The sequence below is a fragment of the Colius striatus genome, chromosome 7, assembly GCF_028858725.1.
Source record: "Colius striatus isolate bColStr4 chromosome 7, bColStr4.1.hap1, whole genome shotgun sequence".
Lineage (NCBI taxonomy): Eukaryota > Metazoa > Chordata > Aves > Coliiformes > Coliidae > Colius > Colius striatus.
The window spans coordinates 21864667-21888337 of record NC_084765.1 but is presented as its reverse complement, the minus strand read 5'-3'; the positions used below and the strand labels follow the sequence as shown (position 1 = coordinate 21888337).

The following is a 23671-nucleotide window of genomic DNA, read 5'->3' as shown; positions in this document are numbered from 1 at the left end:
AATAAATATTTACAGAACAGAATTTATTTATCACAATATCTGTTCTTTAGAGTATATATTCATCTTTGGGTCAAAAATGTGCTAAGTGATATATATCTAAGTAACATTTTTCTTGTTTTGAAAGAGGTGTACTTCCTTCAATTTCAGGAATTATGATTTACATAGCAGTAGCTGAGCGTAACAAAAATTAATATGGCAGAAGATAAAGATGTTTATTTTTATTCTACCTAGTATAACACACATAACTTCCAACTTTAATGTTAATACATCCCTGGAAAGATATTCTTCATACTATCTCATCTGTAGGAAAAATTGTTACATTCTTAGGTAAAGACAAACACACTGAATATAAATAGGCAGAATAACTAAAGGTTCTCCAGTTCCTGTTCTTTCCTGAGAGGTACTGCTTAGGTTGTGATCCCGCTTACAGCTCTCCCCTCCCTTGTGGCAGGCAACTTCACAGCTCTACTAAAAAGCAATCCTAGACATGCTTCAGAAGAGCTCTGACTTGTTTTTTACTTAATGCTGTTACAATAGGTCTTGCAGAATAGCTGGAGGCTGAACAGAGTGCTACAACTTAACTGTGCTGATCAAAGTTTTGCCAGAAGGGTCATGACTGGTATTCCCAACAGTGCTTCCACTTAGGACTGATGTATCTCAACAATTATTCTGGCCTTCAGATCAGCTTTCAAGCTGTTTTTCACAGTAGTGTGGAGATAAATGGTATGTCTGCAGGGCACAAGGGGGTCACGTGTGGACATGCCATACAATTTGTGCTGCCAAAATTGGTGAAAAATATCAGCATAGATCAGCTTGTAAGGAGATAGTTAGATAGGTCAAATTAGAAACTGAAAAAATCTCAAAAGTAGATACCTCTATAGCATCTTTCAGTGAACCTGCTAGCAAGAAAAATGCAGCTGATTGTTCAAAGCGTTGTTTTCCCAACAGAGCAAAAGCATTTTTTAAAGCAGCTTTGCGCCATCTATCTTCACTGAAGTTGTGGCTGAAAAAGGCTGTCATCTTTTCATCATGCTGGGACCTGCATAAAGAAATGCAATATATAAAACATCATTTAAAAATATACTCTGATCTTGAATGAGTTCTGCTTTGCATTCCTGGTTCAATTAGGATTTAATCAAACTTACAGTTAGCAGAACTCACCTAAACAGACCCCACACCACTGCCTTTTTCTTCATAGCAAGGTAAAAAAGTGCAGCATCTAAGGCATCATTGTTCCTCTGGAATGAAGCTTTTGCAACCTGCAGTAAATAAATCCTACTGTTATTACTGAAAATATACAGGTTGCTTCTAGCTAAATAACGTATGGTTCTCTGTCAGGTAGAGTGGTCTAAGTCACCGTGCAATTTCTACAAAGCAACAGTAATTTCTGCCAGAATGTTTTATTCATAATGTGACAGCTCTCATTACACTGTAAATGTTCTTAAGAGTCAGAAGAACAGTGCTACTGCAGATATATCCATCCCTCTGAACCACTGTCAGACATCACAAATATGCAAATAAAAATCCTTCCTTTAAAAGTCTTACAGTAATTTGTAATATTAGGTCAAATTCCTCTTGCAACCCATCACTTATATGTACCTAAGCTAATACAAGTATTTACTTAATGAACACTTTTTGTATAGGACTCTGATGTAATTGAGTTGCATATGACTTGGAGTACCAGGATAATTAAGTTTTGCTCCTGGATTCTTTTGAGTATCCTGTAACTCGTAAAATACATTTTTACAACAGATTACCTGGAAATTTAATAAAGCAGTAAGTACTTCCATTCCACAAGCATTTCAGAGATTGCATTATTGGTTGTAACTCAAAGCAGAAATTCATAATTATTTAAATCCATCAAACTTCAAGTTACAAGAATTCCAAAATTCTTACTAAAGCAAGGATTTAAGTCTCATTGGTGGCTAAAGGAAACAGTTTTAGAGCTCTCAAAACCACATGGCATTTTATCCATTATTAGACCCCCACACACAAAAGCTCTATGTGCAAATGAGATTTGGTGTTATTTTGGTTTTATATAATATAGGTGCATATTTCTACTAAACAGTCATTTTGCAACTCTCCAAAAAAGTAAATGCTGCATTTATTTGCAGTTCAGATCTTTTATGTTCTATAGTACCCTGTTATAAAAAAATACAACATTTGCAAAAAGACCTTTCATATATCTTAAAATATCAGTCAATAAATCCAATATTTATTTCTTAGATAAAATCCGTTACTGAACTCAAAGCCTAACTCCCTGTTTAATCTACAGATAGATATATGCTGTCTCACATATCTGAAATCAAGGTGGTTCTTAAAACAGAGTACCAAATATGATCTTTCACATACTGTAAAATATTTGGAGAGGAAAAGTTAGATGCTTCAGAAATATCTTTTCCCTACATGGATTGTATTATGTTTTATTATTGAATATTGAAATTTGTAAGCCAAGACTGCCAACGTCAGTTGTCATAGAAAAGTCTAGTTAGGTAGTTTCCTGTCTGGGCTGGAGTATTGGTGGTTGCATACAACTCACTGTGTGTACCTGTTAAGGCATCCCTAACAGCATGGAACTAGAATTTATAAGCAGTAAGAAGTACCTTCTCAATGCACCTTCGGAGTGTGTTGATATTCCTGACCCACCAACCAATACCCATAGCTCTTAATTCAGACCACTGTGGGTCTCCCTTCTGGATAGCAGGAATCATATTGATCAACTCCTCCTCAGCCTCAGAATGAAAAGCCCATGCAAAATGGCAAGTAGACAGGCCTAAACAGTACCACAAGACAATGAAAGTCAAAAGATTTACCCTTGTTAACAAGCAAATTAAATATGTCAGAGATGCAAAATAGGATCTCCAACTCAGGTAGATCTGAGAGAGATTGTTTCCCTCAACAGGAAGTCGAGCTGCTAAAGGAACAGCTGAAATATCTTTTAACACGAGGGATGTCCTCTCCTCAGTGTTTCTTTCATCATTTTCTAGTACCTCATTCATATATGCACTAGAGTTATATGGTGAAAGACTGAAGGAAAAATATTTACAATAGAAGCAGACCCATTCTGGGCCAGAAATCTTTTTGCTGCTGTTTAAAAGTGGTAATTACTTTTCTTTCCTGTGTTTCACAACAGCATTAACTCAGACTGAGCAAGGGCAAAAAAAATCTGCTGCAATGAAAACCATAAAATAATCTCTAAGGTAAGATAAAGCCATACTTGTGTAAAGCAATATCTTCATTCCTCCAGCAGAAACAATGAAATATAGATATAATTTATATTATCTGGTTGGGCAACTTATTAATGCCTCAACCTGAATGAGGCAGAATGTTTCTTCTGTTCTAGAGCCACACTTCTTTTGCTATTCACAGCGCAGGTAGGGAAGTCTATACTAAGCCTTTACAAGATCAGGTTCTTAACGGAATAAATGTAATAGAGAATGGATACGCAAATAATAGAAATATCATAATATTATAAATCAAACATAAGCAGATCCTGTCCAGCACAGGTGGATCAAATGAAAGCAATACTTTGCTCTAAGAATTACCTTGGTGAAGCAGCTGAACTCGATACAGAGGTGGGAGTGATGTCAGAAGGCAGGTGTGCAAGCGCATGGCCAATAAATATCGTAAACCACATTCATCTAAAGTATCTCTTCCTGTGAAATATGAAATACTGACTTTTGAACAGGCAAGTGACTACAAGAGGCAGATATACAATTTATCATATGCAACATGAGAAGAATGTGTTTCTAAACTTGTTGAGAACCTCAACTACAAGTTATATGTTATGTATGAAACTTAAGTACAGATTTAAGTGGTTTCCTTTCCTACTTTATCTAATCTGAGTAACTGATTATAGCTTTCAGCTTTATTATCCCCCAGTACCCAAGTACTGAGTTTACTTTTGCCAAGAAGAGCAAGAACGTTAGTTCAATAATGTGTCAGTTACTAACCTGAATAAGTCTTATCTCTGTTCTCATCTAGTTCAGTGCTTGTCATGGCCACAGTGTCTGCCAAAGCTACAAGGAACATCTGCTCCAGTCGAGTGAGGCCTGGCAGACTGGAGTGCATCAAGTGACTTGAAAGGACACTAGCATGTTCTCGGCCAAAGTAAGTCGGACCGTACTGTGACAGATTAATAACTTTGGATTTACTCTCCCTCTTTTCAGGCTCAAAATCAAGAAAGTCTTCAGTTGTAACAGGCTGAATCTGGAATAGATCGGAGTATTGATCGTCAGTTTTTCTCTTGGCATGATCTTCAGAGCCCTGAGGTATTTTAGAACTTTCTTCAGAAACATAAGTGACATCTTGATCTGCAGCAAGCAGTGCATACAGTGGCAGTGGTGGAATTGAGTCTATCTCTGTGTAGTCTCGAGTACCATCTTTTCCAGCTGTGATGGTATCCTTTGCAGTACTACCACTTACACTAATGGTTCGAGAAAGGTGGCGTTTAGGACCAGTTCCTTCTCCAGCTTCTGTGTCTTTAACTATTGCAACTTCTCCTGCAATACATTTAACTAAATGCGATAGAATGGCTTTGGCTCGGCGAACTTTACCCAGATCCATAAGTTCTAGTAACTGGGTTGGATGATACTGGGGTAGGGTAGGTGAAAGAACGTGAGCAGCTTCAAAAAGGCCACCATCCTGGATAACAGTTGGAGTGCCAAAAACATCATCCACAATACCTGCCCCTTCAATTACACTGGTCTTCTTTGCTATCAAGCTCGTTTTGAGTGGATCTTGTGATGTTGAGTCTTCAGTAGTGAAAACATCACTTTCTCCATCACCAAACTTGACAGCGTGTTTCCACTGGGCATAAACGTGCATTTCACAGTCCATTCCCACCACCAGTATACCATCTCTCACCCAGGACAAAGAAACTGGCAGTGAGGGAGTGCCATCGACAGAGGACACCAAATCGATCGATCTAAGCAACACCCATTTTGACTTTATACCTTGTTTGATGCTACCACCTAGTGGTAAAGTAATGACAGCTACACCCTCTTTGCTGCTAGTTTGGTCTGTTACAATTCCCGAAAGTCTTCCATACATGAAGATGTTGGCACCAACTCCAACTGTCAATATATGTGAACCATCTTCTTTGGATACCCAGTCCAAATGCACCAAATGTTTGATACTGGGCACCAGGTATTTCTCTTTATTCAAGAAAGCATCTGATTTACTGTAAACAAATAAATTACTGTCTACACTGACCCTTGAATCCAGTACACTTCCAACCTTAACTAAATCGTCTAGATGAATTGTCTGTTCCAAAACCCATTCTGATCCTCCTGTAGACTCACATTCAAGTATACAAACATGCATGGAAAATTCTTTGGAAACAAAACCATTATGCTGTATGGGTTGTTTGTATGCTACTGCAAGACGTCCTGTGTAAGAACAGCTTACAGCAACTGGCCTTCCTACTATGCTCACTGTACTGCTGTTGTCTTCTCCTTCATCGTTCATTAAAGGCCATTTTCTCCAATGATACGTTTCCCTTTCTTCATTTTTGCTGTTTAGGTCTTTCTCTACAGTACATCTCCAGAATCGCACTTTGTTGTCTGAACATGATGTTACTATCAAGTAAGGTGCAAGGCAGACTGGGTATATTGATGAGGAACTCAGGTGACCTGAAGTTAGAATAAATACATTTACTATTAGGAATATCGAGGAGAAAGCCTGCATGAATAAGGTAGATGTAACAGTAACTACCGATAGAGAACTTCACAACCTACTGTTTCTAATTTGGAGTTGGGTAAGGGCAAATGTATCAAGACTGATAACAGTCTTGCTGGTCTCTATTCAAAGAACACAAGCTGCAACTGAATTAATGCAGAGAAGCGTTATTAGAATAATGACAGGAATACAAAGCTTTAATCAGATGAGATTAAGGAAGCTAAGACAGATTCATATAGCCTACCACAATGAAACCTAAGTGAGGGGGAAAAATAAAAAAAAAAAAAGGAGACAGAAGCACACACAAACAAGGCGGCATCAACGCATCAGGTAAAAAACCCCACTATATACCCAACATATTAACCTCGACAAATGAACAAGCAGGTAGAAAGTGTTCATTAATAAATTAAGACTGGAAGCTAAGTTTCCAACTATTTGAATAATAAGTTTCACAAACAGCTTTCCTGTGGCAACTAGATATATCTAAGAAAGAGTAACATGACATGGACGCAATGATTTGGGAAGTGCCCTTTTAGTCCTGTGTTTCCTGTATCAGTAAATCAGCATGTGATAGGCTGAGGAGGTAATTTACTTGTAAAATTTACCTGCTGAAGGAGTTGCTCTTATTACTTCTACACCAAAAGGAAGATCCAGAGGTTGGCTATACACAAGTCTGGAGCTCAGAATGAGTTTACTAGCAGTCTGAAGATTAGCAATTGATGATGACCGTGGAATAGGACTTATGCCAGGTGATATATCTGGGGAAGAATCCACAGTCTTTTGCTCAGGTACACTAAGCTTACTCCCTGATGAAGTAGCTTCATTTGGTTTTGCTATATTAAAAAAAATTGTCAACTGTTAAAAAATTGTTTATGAAAAGTAGATATGAATATCCTATAATCAGATACTTTATTAATAGTGCTTGATGCAGAAAAGTATTATATGACATGTAAAGGCTGCGTTTTATTGCATGCTGTGACTATTCATCTTAAGATACCCACAACATTCTGAAATACCGATAGTTTAAAATAAAGAATCCAGTGCTCAAGTGTAGTATTCACCCTATCAACAATTTTTATATTGCTATTGGTATAGAGTGGAACCAATGTTTGTAAGGAACCTTACTGCTTCTATTGCATTGATAAATAATTCTCAAGATTCCTGACATGAGGCTTCTGCTTGAAAAAAGATGGCTCATTAAGACAAACTACCAAGCTTTATTTTAAATAATATGAAATAAATGTGTGTCTCCAAGAAAATTACAGTCATTCACTCACCTAAACAGGCTTGCACAGATTTGAGATGAAGATGCCACATCTGAAGAACAGAGCAGCCATTACTGTCTTTTTCAATTACTACTAGGTAAAACTTTTCTGAGAAAGGTGGGGGACGATATCCTGTAATTTAAACATATTACCAGTGTTATGAAGTTTACATTCAACACCAAATCTTTTACTAACATATTCTCTAAAAAATAATCGTAAAAAACTTGTTTTCCTCTGGAAGAAACTATTTGATCTAACACTGTTACCATGTAAATAGCAATTTATATGAGGTATTTGACTGAATTCTAGAGATTCTCACAAAAAAGGAAACTAGCATATGCTGGCTAGACTTTAGTATTCTTTAAGAGCATTTTTGGTAACTACTTCATCCATATGAGTTACTTCTATGTTATACCTTGTGATGGCTGGAAAAATATCTCAGTTTCCTTCCCTTCCACATCTTCCTTATGCGGTTTGTATCCCAAAATGAAGTCTTCTTGAAAGACATGAAGCAATTGTGTGTTTGAGCCACACTGAAACATTAAGCAATAAATTATGCTTCCAGAACACTATAACATATACTAATGTGATTATTTCTATTGTGCAATCTAGCTACCGATGAGCATCACTTTTTAAATGACGTTGAAACTTGTCAGAAAAACATTTTCCTCTAATGTTAAGGACAGCATATTTTAGAAACTGTTGTTTGTATATTGAAGTAATTTCACTGATATCTACCATGCTAGAAAAAACTGTAATAACGTTTTTGCCAGTTATTGACAGATGAATTAATATCTGATTGGTTTTATTTATTTAGGTGTTGAATAAATGACTGTAGCAAAAACTCTTAGAATTTTATCCCTCTTCAGTGGGAAGACATGTCTGCAGTAAATTGCTTGAGAAATCTAAAAAAGGGTATAAATTGCAGATTTTCCTTATCTCAGATATTTCAACAGCTGTCCTTTCTGACAGCAACAGATTTCTTTGCAATAACTACACCTCTCTCTGAAGGAGGCTGCTGGCAGTGAAATCCTTTCCTGCAGGCAAGAAAAAAATAGCCCCCAAAGACAGTGATGTTGAAGTTCTCATGCTGCAAAACATCTTTTTTGTCCTCAGACAAACATGAGAAAAGAGTATTCCCTGTAGTCGTCTATAAAAACAATCTAGAAAAATATTTTTGCAAGTTTTAACTTAAAATCGAAAATCCTATGTGATTAGTACTTGAGGCATGGAAATTTATTGAATTTATTATTTTATGGAAATACTTCTTTATATATGTCAGAAACATATATGTTAATTGAGAAATGGTAAAATACAACTCTTCACAGGCTGCTTCATAACAGAGAACAGCACTGGAACATGTATGACCAATCTGTGAATAAGAACAAGGTGTAATGATACTACCTCCTCATTGTTTGAAATTTATAACTATCAGTTAACAGATAAAAAGGTGTTACAAGATAGACAAAAACCAAAAATTAGTCATACATGGCTATGATTCCTACATTTTGGAATAGTTAGGCCCAGTTTTCAGGTTTAGAGTTTTGTTTAACTATGTTGCATCTTTTTGAGTTTTTGGGGTTAAGGAATTGTTATTTTTTTCTTTCCAATTATGATAATTTGTAAATCAGTCTTTAGTTAAGTTTCTTCCCCCCGTCATCAAGAAAGGTTTATGCTTTGAAAATACTGTTACACTCTAACAGTGGGAGTGGAGCTCTTAGCAGCTAAAAGAAAGTCATATCACTAAAATGTTGAAGGCATCACCGTAGAGAAACATCACCTCTTTTATCTCTTTTCAACAGATTAGGTTAATTAATACACAAAGCTATTAAACATTTTAATATTGTAGCCTTAAAGAGTTAACCATTTATTTACTTTGTTAGTTATTGCATCAAGTTCAATAATACATCCTGGTCTAGCGGTAGATTGCTGGCTCACAATATTAAACACTTCTCCAATAAGTTTCTGAAACAGAGCAAAATAAGAAGTGTTAGTATATTTCTCCTTCAGAGAAAATGAAATTGCAGTCATTAACAAGAAACTGATGCTTTAATTTTCCTTGTTGGCATAAACTGTAACAAACTTCTTTCCTGTAGTCGTTTTGGCACTTATGAATAATGCATTTACTAACAAGTTTGTTCTGTTATGAGTCTGCAGCTATTCACGGGGATAGCACACCAGCTTTTATGGTAATTAAAGTTTGTTTAGTTAAAGATTTACCCTTTCATAAGGTAACAATATCTGTGACATGAGAAACTCAAATATACTGCTTCACTTCTGTCTAAAGCTTTTTTTACACAACATATAAAAAAAAAAAAAAAATCAGCACAGCTCATCCATACATTGAAGGCTCCACTGATTTTTTGCTGTAATGTTCACAATAACTGTTCCTAAAACAGATTCCTCAGACTGATCTGAATAATGACAGGCTCTGTCTCACAGGAGAGCTTATAAAATAACAGGAGGAAAACCAGACAGATATGCTTTACTATATAATAACAGTGCAAAGTCAGGCTTTATTTACTCACAGAAATGAAAGAAAAAGGATAAAAAATTGCTTATTGCAAGAAAAAATAAGAGCTAATACTGCCCTCAGCAAAAACCTGCTGATTCTCTCATATCCCACCATCTCTGCCCTTCCTCATATATAGATGTAACTTAGATGGATACACCCAAGTGTTGCTCTTCTGTCTTCACCTTACTACTTGCTCTACTCCTCTCTATCGAGAGGACAAAAAATGAAATCCTTTTTTTCCCTTTTCTCACCTGCTACAGGTTAGGGAAATTTGTCAGGGAAATTTTGTTTAAATCCATCTACTTTTAGTAACAATGGCTGCATTTCTGTCTGCTAATGTTTACAAGCTGCAAAACATGTCATTACGCAAGGTACAATGCCGTAGATCCTGTATACAGAATGACATCAAAAAATTACAGAACTAAGTGTAGAAAAACCGCTGGAGGAGGAAAAAAACGTTACCCAAATTGGTTTTATTTTGATACTTTCAAACCATTGCTACATAACTTACCGATGATTCAGGGTCAGATAATTCATCTAGAAGTTTACGTGCATCTACAACGGCTTGATAGAGTCTCAGGTTTTTGCCATCAGACGCAACAAAGCAAGCACTAGCAGAGTTGCAGTATGTACCTAATAGAAAACAGAAAAAATACTTCATAGATTAAATCAATAGCAGTCAAATGGCATCAGGTAGTGAGTTGTAATAGACTATCTGAATGTTTCTAACATAATTTTCGTAAAGTACATAAGCAAAAAACTTAGACAAATGTGTGCACCATTACTTGAACCTTGAAATAAGTCTGTGCTCATTTATGTAACTAAAACTCCTCACGAAGGTTTAATAATCTAAGCAGAATTCGTATATATTTACAAACAATGTTCACACATGCAAAAACCAGATGGTAGTACACTTAAGGGAATGTTGCCATTCCTTAAAATGGTTAGTTCTCTTCACTGTCACCCTTAAGGAACTGCTCAGAAATGTTAACTAGCTTCCTGAGGTTGTCAGACATGATTTAGAGTAGAAATCCAATGTAAACTGTTACAAAAACTCTTAACTTACAGTGTTTTTCCTTGTTTACTATCTCTAGGCTCTATGAATATTTCCTTCTATCCTCTCCAGTTACAACTACAACACAGAAGAGAGAACTGTATCTGCAGTAATGAATAATAAACTTTTAACAGTGGCTTTTTTGTTTCTTTTCTGCAACATATAGAACAAGCTTGATACAAGGTTTTATATTCTCATATAAGTTTTCCTCTTACATTATAAGAGGCAAGCAGATAGTTGTGTTTAGAAGAATGTGTGTGATTTAGCACACAATGGTGCTATGTAAGTAGAGAAAATGGATTTATTTTAAATCAAAAATATGCATTTGTTAAGCATATTTAGTATTTTTTAAGGCTGTACAACATCTTTGACACCCATTTAATCATTGTAAAGGTTAGACTGGCCATAGCATTATAAAATAACCTGGCATTATTAGTGAAAAATGTTATGTTACATCCACAGTACAAATGACATTCTTAGTACTGTATACAAAAATGATAACTATTACATCAGCACCTTTATGCTAATTCAAAAATAAGTATCTGAGTGGCTGAATAGAGTATCATTTATAGAGACAGTTTTCCTAACTGCAATAGAAAGACCTAAAATAAAATATAAAAACTGAAGAATTGTCCTAGAGCATTTCAGATCAGATGTGCTGACTGACCTCTAAACAAATATTGTTTTCAGTTTTGTAAAGTTAATGACTATTTCTTTAAAAATTTAATGTGTTCTAACTGGACTTTCATTGTTTCAAGAATTTTAGTACTGTTTCAGGATTTTCTAAACAAAGTTTGCTACCCAGCATGTCAAAAGATTTTGACATGGTAAATTTTGGATTAAAATTTTTCCCAATAATTTAGATGTTCAAGTCATCCAAATACTAGTTCTGTTCAACCCACTGCCTTTTGCAGCTGTATGTGGCTAACAATCCAGATGACTAGGTCATCAGAACATCTGTATTAGTAATAGCAGGCCAATGCAGAAAGCACTCAGTGAAGCTGCCTAAAGCACTTGAGAAAAGGGAAGGTCATGTTCTTTGTGAGAATGATGATTACTTAACTCAAACGAGTTAGTGAATGTCAGCTGATCCACAGTAACTACAGACACAATCAGACCAGATGAAATGTTTTGAAGTAGCTTAGGCTCAAATTAAATAAAAATGTGTAATTTGCATAATACAAGAAAATTGCTGAAAAGTTAATACAAGATATACTTCAAACACAGTAGTAATTTGTTTTAACAAGTAAATTCTGTGCCTGGGTGTGCTGAGGGAAACACAGTAAGTATACTCACCAAGGCAATAGCTGGGAATAAGGGTTGGAAGCCAGGCTACGTTAGAGAAAGCAGACGTATGAAGTGAGTTAATTCGAGCCAGTTCAGATACTCCTCCAGTGTATGATAAAGGTCCTATAGGGTCTACCCGCCACAGAATCAGCTCACTATAGATGGCATTTGGGTCATGGAATGTACGCGTTGCTGCATTTTTAAGTTGCTGTCTAGAAGAACCTTTCACACGTTTGATGGGATCCATCATTCTGTTTATCCTGTCAGAGTCCCAGGAACTGTCTGATTCAGGAGTTAATAGAGCATTATGATGAGAAGATGTTAGCAGTAATGGTAAAACAGAATGGCAAGCTAGATCATTGAGATGAAAACGGTGACCACAGTACCTAAATTTATGTGATACGGTTAGCACGGTAGTGAAAGCTGATTTGTCAGCAAAAGTAACTGCCCATTGATTCAGAGAGCCATCTACATGTTTGGAAATCATCATTACTACGGGAGAAATTATATTAATATTTGCACAGTCCTGGGTAAAGCTTGGTTCTTTATCTACTAGAGTCTTATCTGGAAAGTCCATTGTCTTCTGATGTACAGCATTACTGCTATCTTTTACAAAGACAGGGCAAGCATACATCATAATATTTTTGCTAAGGGAACTAGCATCTCCTGATGGAAATGCAACAGGAATCCTAGAAGAAAATGAAACCTAAAAAAAAAAAAAGAAGAAAAAATTAGAATATAACAACTCATCTTAAATCTGAATAAATGTTAGCTCTTTCACAGGAAGCACTTAAAATTAAATTCATACTCATGTTCAGATAGAAAAGAAAGGACACAATGACTGTTGACTAATTTCAAATATACAATACCTGAACTTGTCGAAAGATGCCTGGAGTATATTCATCTAAATATTTCACATGCCACACCAAAAAGGTGCCATCAACAGGATGGATAGTAAAAAGCATATCTGGATTTCTATTCCATTCAGTTAGGAGCAACTCAATTTTCCGATCTAACAAAACTGTTGGCAGAGGCATGCGTGGACCTGCTAGTAGAGATGTTTTGGGGCTTCCTTCTCTTTCTCCATCTTCATGTTCTGAAGAGCCTGTTCCAGTCCCCGTCTCTGATTCTCTATCTATAGACAAGTCTGCAACAGAAAAGTATCTTTTTATCCACTGCAAATATTTTTCTGTCAGTTTCTAGTCAAAATATAGTTCTTCCTAATCTGCTAATACTACTATCTGATAAGAATATTTGTGTACATGAAGGGTATAAGCATTTTGGTCTGTCCGTATAAAAATATGGGGCTCTGGCATTTGACTATTGCTTCTAATTATGCAATATAAGTAATAATAAACATAACTGCAAAAATCCAGATCCTTAAGTGTAACGCCCTGACTAAAATTATTTTGGTTAACTATAAACCCACACATTTTATATGAACAATGTTCTAAATGAATGTGGGGTTTTTGGTATTTAGAAGATAATAATGCAATATGTGGTATGTGATCATTGATGGAGCAGTATGTATTGCATATTCAACAAGAATGATCACCCACTTAACTACTGTATTGGCAATCTAGATGACACAATGTACCATCAGTTTACTGTCACTAATTGGTCTTACTGGTTTCTGTAGACAGATTTCTATTTTCACACATTCTTACTGGCAAAGTGACCCTCTAACAGCAATGTAAAGTATTTCTGTTAAGATCCATTTTCCATCTTTCATTTCAAAACATATGTTTCTCTTCCTCTGAACAGCTACAGTTGAGATCATTGGATGACCTAAGTTTTAAGATGTAAATCTTACCAGTACTGGAGACAGTGGAGTTACTTTAAAATGCAGCTACATCCAACCCTTCTCAAAGCTTGCCATAAACTGGTGTGTCATTACTGACAATCAGATTGTAAAGTAAATAGAGAATAGGTCTTAATCGTAATTTCACAGCTCAATGGAAAATATCCAAAACGGAAAGGCAAAAGCTACCTTATTTTTTTTCTTTGCACTGCGTATATCACCACTGCGTTCCAGAGTACATCAAGGAATTTCTCATGCCTACAGCAACAGCAACCATTTCAGCTGTAAATGTCTATTTCTTTTAGATTAGTGACAAAGCATTACCACTTACAATTCCTCTGCTAACTGAATTATGGCATTATGCTTCAACATAATTCTTGTGCTATATATCTCAATATTACTAACCATGATCTAATTTCATGTGTAAACCTCTTTCTTTTTCTTCCATTTCTTCTTCCTCTTCAACCTCAACATCAAAATCTTGTTCTAGTTGTTGTTCAGAAATTTTTCTTAGATGCTGCATAAATACTTCAATAGAAGATGTAAAATGAAATTCTTTATTATTCAACCAGTGAACAACAAAGCCTCCATTTCCTTCATCTATATTAAAAGCTGTCCCAGCCAAGACTGATGGAATATCTGTGGACATTTGTAAACAAACAAAAAAGATTTATATTAAAAACACACATATCCACACAGATTTCTTAATTAAGACATTTAACTTAAGTAGAAAATAATTTGTGCCTGTAATATTAGAAAAGGTGAGATGTAGATCAAGTTTCTACAAGCACTTGTAATAAAAAAGGTTTAAGATCTTTTAACATCAATACATTTATATGAAATTTATTCTTATGTGAATATTAAATGATACTCAGCAGTTCTAATGGCTCAGTTTCATATGTTGCAATGTTTTCATTTCATGTACAGATTTTAGATAAGGCATGATTGCTCTTTAATCTTTTACTTGTATAAAATATTCTGCATTATTCTATAAACAGGAGCTGGTTTCCTGCCAAAAAATCTGGTACTTTTTTTTTTCATTCACTATGTATTGTGTAGGATGCAAATACACTACTCATCATATACTACTGCCTCTCATTACTCAAAAATTAAGCACAGAGCAGACTTGAAATTTAAGTTTCTTTCGCTTTGAGGTGCAAAGATGAATTTTATTAGCTTTTAAGTGATGAAAGTATTCAGATTATCCCAAATAACAGACTTCTGCAATAACAACCTTCCCACAAATTCTCTGTATTTAATTAGGCAAAGGAAAGAAGGTGCACCTCAGCACTTTTCATTTATTTTTTTACATTTTGAGCAAATATATACTTAAGGTTTAATAAGTGGTTGTATTTTACCTGTATTAGGGTTGATGCTTGCTGCTATATGGAAGTGTCCAAGTGCATTTGCCTGGTGTGAAATATGACGCTGAACTTCATGAGTTGTACCTTGTTGGTCTGGCAACACATCTGTGTGGGTAACAAGAACTGAAGATCTCCTCTGTCCTTTTCTCATATTTTTCAAATGGTGAATTGTCTGGTACAGTTATAAAAATAAATGGAAGAAATAATAAAAAAATGTAACATAAAAATTCACACATGTATGAAGCTTAAAGCATCCTTAAACTTCCTTCTAAATAAGAAGTGAAGACTACTTTTAAAAGGATTATTTTAAATAGATTTCAGCAGAGATCAGTAACGCTTACGTACACCAGTTCTGGCCAAAGGTAAAACCCTTCTAAAGGCAAAACCCTTCTAAAAAGTCTTCTGAAAGTTCATTTAATATCTATTCCAACAACATAAAAATAGACACTACTTTTTCATCTTGTTTATGAATGTTAGACAAAATCTAAAAGGAGCAACTTTTGCAATATAATGTTATCATGAATTATTTTTGTGTTAACTGAAAATGTGTGGAGAGCACAACTGATTCAACAAACAGAAGCATACTGGGTTCCACTCTCCCCATTTGTTGATTGGCATGATACATAAAACGTAAAAACTTGGTTGACTGTATTAGTCTACAAATAGTGGTGGGGTGGTTGGGGTTTTTTGTTGTTGTTTCGTTTTTTTTTGTTTTATATTGATAGATTTTCTCTTATTGTAAACATAATAGACTCGATATGACTGACACTGAAATTTAGAGCCCCATAATACCCCTTTTGGAAATGCAATTATCAAATCAGAAAACTAAAAGAGTTTCTTTACTGCTTCCACTTGTTTTTAGAATTACAGACTTTCAGGTCCAATCAGAACAAAACCATCACTTACTATTCTGTACTAAACACTGTCTCTTTCCATCACCATAGCTAGCTATAGAAAAAAGTAGATTGAGTTTTAAGAACATGAAGCTTAGGTGCAGACTTGCGTAGTCTCAGACTTCTTCAGTGTTTGGCCAGAAACTTAAACTGATATGAAATAATTCAAACTATTCTGTTATGCATTCTTAAGAGTTTGACATCCTTTAATGTTTTAAGAATCTTGAAATAAAAAATTGGAAAAAAAAAAAAGTATTTACTTGTACCTCTAGTGCATGTTGTATTTTGTCCTTCTGCTTTCCAGACTGAGAGATGGTGCTGCTAATGCTGGAAGTGCTAGTTTCACAGATCTGCTCACCGAGAAGAGTATCTTCTGGTAACAATGTCTCTGCCCACAGCCGACAGATGCCATCAAGACATGATGTGAGTAACACATTACAGACCAAACCCCTAATGACAGACATATCAAAGGTTACTACCCAATGTAATTAAATTAGCTACATGGACATAGCAGAAATTAGGGAATTTTAATAGTTATTGGTTCATCCAAATTTCTGCTTCTCCCCTAACTAAAGGTTTTATATAAGCAGTGATTTTCGGTATTGGCAAAAGCACAGTGAACATAGAATGGTTATTATTTGATAAATGCAACAGTTATTATAAAATTGCAGTTATGAAACTACTGACATATCAGATATGCCAGACTATGTGAAGAATGCATAAATTTCACTAAATAATGAAATTGAAGAATTAAATACCAGTATATACAAGGCACAGAAAATAGGTTACTAGATGCTAATCATTTAAACAATATTTTATTTCCATTATAATAGCACCATTTGGTGAAGACAAAGCCTTACATCCATGTTTCCTGGCATCAGTTGAGAAGGTACTAACACTTAGACCATAGCTTAGAATAAATCTCTACTGTTAACATGACTATCACCATTGTACTAGGAATACAGAAGCTTATGAGAAGATGCTGATAATGGGGTTTTTTTCTTAAAAGTGGATATATCTTAATATTCCTGATAGCCAAACTTTATGCAGAGTGTTAAAAAGTACTTGGCCAAATGCTTGCTTTTTTCTTAAAAAGAAAAACTTTCGAACCTGGGCATGTACTTGCTAATGTTACGCCATGAAAATCCTGTCACTGCTCGAGGATGCGCCAAATAAACATATGAGAAGTGGACAACCCCTGAGCATTTTTTCTTTTCTTCATTTTCTTGGGGCAGAAGAGATGACTTCCAACCAGTCATAGGATACCAAACCTTTAAGAGGCAGTCATCCTAGGTAAAGCAATAAAAAACCAAGGAGTTAGCTAGCTATAATTTAAAGTGTGACAAAAATAAAATCCCAAATAGTAAGGAAACTGCTGTTCTGGTATCTTTGATGAAAACTTGATCTGTGACCCTGAACTATTTAAAGTTTTTCAGACAACCTATTTCTCAGATAGCTTATTTTATTGATGGTCATCCTGGAATGAGTTACAGGTCTGAAGAAATGTTCTGTGGGCAGCACTCCACTCCCAGAAACAATTTTTCTTCCAGTCTAGTTGTCCCTTGATTTTTCTGTTTAGTATACATTTTCTGCATAGCACATATGCATCCTTAAATCCCATGTCCATTTCCTTGCAAAGACAGAAGCCAGAAATAGGCTGCTGCTCACACTATAATATTAAGCTCATTAACAGTTGCTTTCTTCACTAAGACAATTCCTGTAAGTCCCTGTTGGTTCCCATGCACAGGAAGCGTGGCCTTCAGGAAATCACTGCACCTATTGAGCACAGGCACAGGAGCAGATGCATATTACAACCTTCCCTCTACTAACATAACCTATGATATCTTTATGATTTGAATAGTTGAGCACCATTAACATAATTAATTGAAACTAAACTGAAATGCTGACACAGCAATACTACAAATTCTCATACATAAGACTGGAGTATGACTATACTGGTGTTGCACTTAAGACATTACTAGCATGACAACAGTACATTGTACACAACTGGATGCCCCATCCTCGTATTTCAGGACTTGCTGCTGGATTGGAGATATAGAGTAAAGTAAATAAACGAATAAATTACAAACTTCTGAGAATGTGGATAAAAGATAGCACTTCCTGACAAGTATCAAAAAGTACAATATCTGAGCACAGACTCTGCAAGAAGGAAGTCTGACAGGCAGACCTGTTAAGAATTATGATCAAATCTGTGTATCTCATGGAACAACTAATATAGAGCCGTGCTACAGATGGAAAATGACTTCTGGAAGCATTTTCCTCATTTACTTTGTGAAATTCTTAGCTCTATAAAAAGAAATTAATGGGAAACATATGGAATGAAGCCAATATTTTGATAATTTTCTAAAAGTAATATTTCTTAAGGTGTTTTGAATATGTTACAATGTTACAATATGTTACAATACAATGCTACTTATGATTCAGTTGTCCTCTTTAGTAAGTGTAAGAAAGATTCCTAAAATTCATTTCATTGTTAAACCAACATTAAGTGCAAGCAATAAATGCTTACCTATCTAGACTTGAAAACCCAGGGGAATTATTCAAATGAGAGGGTGATATTAAACAGAATTATTAACTGAAAGCTTAGATTGAATAGCAATTTGACAGAAAATGTGCTAAACTGAAATAGAACTGATAATCGAACATAGAATTTACTCAATAGAAAATCTAGTTTATTTACTGAAGTGTGCATATTATACTCGTATCCTATCATAATGACTTAATGTTTATCCTCATTATTTCCAACGAAAGTAGAAAGATATGTTTATGCATATCTGAAAGGTCATCTAAGTATTCTTTATCTAAAATAATATTTTTATATCTGTATATGCACACACACACACATAAAAGTCTGTATTATTGTTATTGATTTTCAGGTTGATTCTTATGCATTCAGTAAGAGTACACAGCTAAATTAAATTTCTCGTTGCTGAAATTCATGTAACTATATGAAAATACAGCATTACATGAGATGATAATTTAAATTAGCTCAGGCTAGAACTGAGTGTATGGTTCAGGACTACTACCCTATATTACTTACTTTTATCAAACAAACTGCAAAAAAATATTTAACTTTTTTGTCCCTACCTTCCCAGCTGTTGCAAAGTATTCACCATCAGGAGACCATGACATCAAATGAACTGATACTGCAGTCCTAAAGAAGATGGGAATAAAGTTTTTAAGTTGTGAATAAAGTCTATTTATTCTATAGTATTATTTCATATGTAGTCAATTATTACTGCTCATTATTTAAATTAAATGTGTTAGTATTTTATAGCTCTTGCTTTAAGAATACTTGAGAAATAGCATAAATATAAAATGTATTTCCCACAGCGAGACAGAATATTTAGAATATTTTCACAGTTTTACAGAAGAACAGTCCATAAACCAAATTGCTTTTAGTAGGCTAGATCTGATGATGTCACAGAAGTGAAGTTTGTCCCAGCTGCTCCTCTACATTCAGTGAAGCTGTCACGGTTTGAGATGGCAGCCGTTTCTGGTAATGGGGAAGGGGCTGTAAAGATGGCTCCTGTAAGAAGTTGCTCAAAACTCTTCCCAGCTCTGAGCCAGATCCACTTCTGGGGCTGAGTCAATTAGATGCCTCCACGATCACTTTTTAAGAAGAAGCCAGAAGAGGAGGGTGCTTCCTGTTTCTTCTTCTGTCCCTTCTTTTCCAGCTGGTGGCCATGCAAGGAGTGGGAAGAGAGAGAGAGAAGCAACCATGTGGACTCCAAGGTCAGAGCTGGAAGAGAGCAGGAGGTGTGCTGGAGCAGACTCCCCTGCATCCTACGCAGAGGACTGGGGAAGCAGAGATTTGTTTGCATTTTGTTTAAGACCCCACATCAGTGTAAGTGACTATGACCAGAAGAGGCTGTGTCCAAAGAGAGGGACCCTGTATCTGTAGATATTGCAACTATGGAGAAGAATCCATGCCAGAGATATTCACTAAGGACTATGTCCCATGTGAGGGACCCTGTACTGGCTGAAGCCATAGCTTCTGGGAAGAACCCACACCAGAGAAGTTCATTAAGGACTGTGTCCCAGGGGAGGGACCCCTAATCGGAGCAGGGGAAGAATGTGAAGAGTCGTCCTCCTCTGAGAAGAGAGAAGTGGCAGAGCCCATGTGTGAGAGACTGACCACATTACCCATTCCTTAGCCCCCTGAGCCGTTGAGGGGGGAGGAGGTAGAGACATGAGGAGCAGTGAGCTGGGCCCAGGAAGAAAGGAGGGATGGGGAAGGGAGATCTTAAAGTGCCGGTTGTAGTTTTCTCATCATCCTACTCCCTTTTTGCTTTTTGTTCTGTTCTGTTCCTTGCAGGTACTAGAATCAACTTTCCTACTTTCCTCTCTAAGTCAAGTAGTGGAGTCTGTTTTGCCTGGAACCATAATTGCCAGTGAGCCCTCCCTGCCCTTGTCTCAATCCACAACAACCTTGGTTATGTTTTTATCTTCCCATCTCACTGGGGCCTCCACCGTCCTAACGAGGGTGGGGGTGGATTGGAAGGCACTGAGCAAAAGACTGTTGTGCTTCTTTGCTAATTGGGCAAAGCCACAACAGAAGCCTAGACAAATAGTAGGAAGAAATTCAAGTGAAGATCCTTCAGATAATGTGTAATGCTATGAATCCATGACCACAGCTTATGGGTCAGCTGTCTGAAAGAGGAAAACAGCCTGTGCTTTGGGGACACAAAAACCAAAATGGCTTTATAGAAGTTAAGAGAAAACAGGTTCATAGGCAGATGCTTCCTAAGTCTCCATATATATACACAAATGGCTGATCATGAAGCACTTCCATAGTATGGACCTCAAATTGAACTGGGTAGAAAGAGCTGGAGGACCCTCCTCCTAAGATTCAGGAAGCAGCTCTCATCTTTATCAGTGCAGCACATCTGCCTGCTACCACTCCTCTGTTCAGCCTCATCTAGTATCTCCACACTACTTTGTTTACTTTCAGAGATGAGAAAACGGGGATCATTTTAATACATTGCCAGTGCTGCAGTTTGAGTATGGCTTTGACTAGGTTGTCTGGTGATAGGGCACTTGACAAAGTGAGGTATTTTTATTTACAGTAACTTATATTTTTTTTAATTTTATGGTATTTTAAGCTGACTTAAAAGCAGGTTTTAAAATATGGTTTTGGAGAGGAGATAGAGTTGATATATGGGTGGCATTGCAATTCATCTTAAAATAAGAATTCTCTCACTCACTTGCATTGCCAGACACATTTCCAGTCATTTAGAACTGGTAGAACTTTATCATCTTTGATCGGATGGTCAGGATCATCATCTTCACCTTCTTCTAAAACATCACTAGATGGAGGGGCCCACAATTGCAAAAAGTCAGTTGCTGTCAGCAGCCTGTTACCTGAAAATGAGTCATATCAAACTGTGAAACCAAGATGATGCAAGTATACTGAAAAATATTAAGAATTATTTGAAACAGGTTGAAAACTCAACTTTCTAAAGTGCCTTTGAAATATGATAGGGTATTAAATCCTATTATACATTTGATGATAATACCTTTTAAGAATGATAAATCATATTTAATAATGGATGTTGCAGATGCTAAATAGCCATCCACATCTCAAATAAATACACATTGTTAGGCATCTTATAAATATCTGTGTCTGGGTACATTGCTGACTTTAATTGTGTTAAAATTCTATTTAAATCATTATCAGTGGTAATTTAAGTCAGTTAGCAGCTTATCACTGATTCTTAAACTAAGATCTTGCATAAGAGACTCAAACAATTGACACAGCTTCTTCACAAAAGCTAATTATAGCCTCATATTTTAACCAACACTGCCTGAAAACAGATAATCTAAAATTTCCATATTCATGCTTTCATTTTATTACAATAAAAATGATTTTTGTTCAGGTTCTCCTAACTACAGAGGCTGAACAAACACAAACTTCACATTACCTTGAGGATCCCATGACAGGTTGTAAGTCATAGAACTGAGGAAGAATTGCCCAGTTTTAAGCCACTGGCACTTTAGTTGCTGGAGTTTGAAAACAGTAAAGGATTAAATTTCACATCAACAGCAAAATAAAAATGTTTTGGTATTTCTTTTTGAAATTGCTATAAAGACTGTTGCGAAAACATTCAGGGTCCAGTGGTAGATTGCTGAATCTAGTCTTAATGATTTCCTTAATGGTTTTATAAAAAATATATTCATCATAGAGTGCCCTGCAAGTCAGATCTGGACCTGTCACCCGTGAACTAATTTGTAAAGTTGTTATATCATACATTTATAACAACATAAGGGATGACACTATAGATAACAAATATTGCGAAACCTTCTTGTGAACATACTTAATGCATGTGTGCTCAGCCATGGCTGTGCTGTTAAAACAAGCCTGGGTACATGTATAGGAGTCAAAGTTGTATTTCTGTGCCACAGATCTTCAAGTTAAAGAAACATCAACTTGTCACCATGTCATTCTAGTATGAGACTCAAGAACAAGACATTATTGTGAACTTAAGAATGCAGTCCCCAATTCCATTCATGCAGTGGAAGATTCTACCCATGCAATTTTATTTTAGATGGTGGAAAATGTTAATCCACTAGTCTTTTGTGTGCCAATGTAATAAAATAATAATAGTAACTGTCAAGATAGATTTTTGCCTCTTCTAAGAACCTAAACCAAATTGCAATCATGAAATGCATACTTACAGAATTTCTTTTATGAGAATTTACACCAAGTGGTTCAAAAATGCAAACAGCATTTCCATATGATGCTGCAATCTGGAAAAAAAAAAACGAAGATTCAAAATGTAAAGTTAGGAAGTAAGAGTAACCACTCCTTAGTATTTCAAAATGGGTAGAGAATTTCCAGTACTACTTCTATGTGCTGTTGTTCAAGAAAAGTGAAATGAATACTGATATCATTAATTGTGTTATAAGTATACTTCCTTAAGGAAGTTGAACTTCTGAACAAACCCATCTCTAAGATTTTAACTCTAACTTGGGAAGACATCATGCATATGGGAAAGCTGATGCCTTCACTACTTCTGCTCACATCCTGTTTACTTCACAGCTAACTAATAAATTAATTATTAGTTTCTGGGTCTCATTGTGTTCCCAGATTTCATTTTGTACCACTAAATAATAATTACAAGAAACAAAAGTAAAAGTAAATCTATTTTGGACAGTTAAATATTGTCATATTCCTAATACTCATATAGTTATGAGTACTTCTGACTACCTTTAAAATTCCTTTTTCTTCCCTAAAAGATTTTTAAAAGAACTGTTTAAGTTCTTCCCATTGAGGATCTGGCTTCCTTGATACAGAAATGATGTAAAAGTTTCACAACATTTATTATAAAATTTTATTTCCCCTCATCATGAGGGAGGTAGGGAGAAAGGTTGCAACAACACAATTGCAAAAACTGAACAGATTGTGACTGGAGTCCTGAATGCAGAACCACCCAGGGCTTCCTGGTGATCTTGCAGGAGCCACCTGTGCAGCGGCAATATCTCTTCTGGTCCTACTGAGGCTGCACTCTTGCAGAGCAAGGGCCTTGCCAGTTATATCTGCCCAAATCCTAACTAGGGCTCTTCAATACTGCAGCAAATTTTTAACTAGGTAACAGTAGTAGCCAGTGATACCAGATGAACAAAAATTGCTTAGTGTACTATCCTAACTCATAGAAAGTATTTTTTTTCCCAGCAATCTAAACTGTCTCTTTAGCGTTGTAGAGGGACTAAAAGCCATATGGCCAGTCAAGGGGTCATGCAATTATGATGGCTCATACTATAGCACTTATAAATGTATTAAATATGCCTC

The 23671-nt window shown here is 35.8% G+C and overlaps 1 protein-coding gene across 3 annotated transcripts in view; it reads right to left on the bottom strand.

Moving 5' to 3' along the window:
* DMXL2 (Dmx like 2) overlaps positions 1–23671 on the bottom strand; it is a 52344-nt gene that overhangs the window by 20003 nt on the left and 8670 nt on the right. For 2 of the 3 annotated variants that reach the window (XM_062000235.1, XM_062000237.1), the window contains exons 3-22: positions 22558–22629; positions 21804–21882; positions 21087–21243; positions 18967–19033; positions 16969–17147; positions 16125–16308; positions 14960–15137; positions 14007–14240; positions 12670–12947; positions 11810–12506; positions 9971–10092; positions 8820–8909; positions 7360–7477; positions 6957–7076; positions 6285–6512; positions 3954–5633; positions 3546–3656; positions 2604–2773; positions 1162–1259; positions 874–1039 (exon numbers count right to left, since the gene is read on the bottom strand). In XM_062000235.1, the coding sequence (XP_061856219.1) occupies positions 874–1039; positions 1162–1259; positions 2604–2773; positions 3546–3656; positions 3954–5633; positions 6285–6512; positions 6957–7076; positions 7360–7477; positions 8820–8909; positions 9971–10092; positions 11810–12506; positions 12670–12947; positions 14007–14240; positions 14960–15137; positions 16125–16308; positions 16969–17147; positions 18967–19033; positions 21087–21243; positions 21804–21882; positions 22558–22629 (5028 nt within the window). The remainder of the gene's footprint in view (positions 1–873; positions 1040–1161; positions 1260–2603; positions 2774–3545; positions 3657–3953; positions 5634–6284; positions 6513–6956; positions 7077–7359; positions 7478–8819; positions 8910–9970; positions 10093–11809; positions 12507–12669; positions 12948–14006; positions 14241–14959; positions 15138–16124; positions 16309–16968; positions 17148–18966; positions 19034–21086; positions 21244–21803; positions 21883–22557; positions 22630–23671) is intronic. The other variant, XM_062000236.1, reaches the window with a different exon arrangement.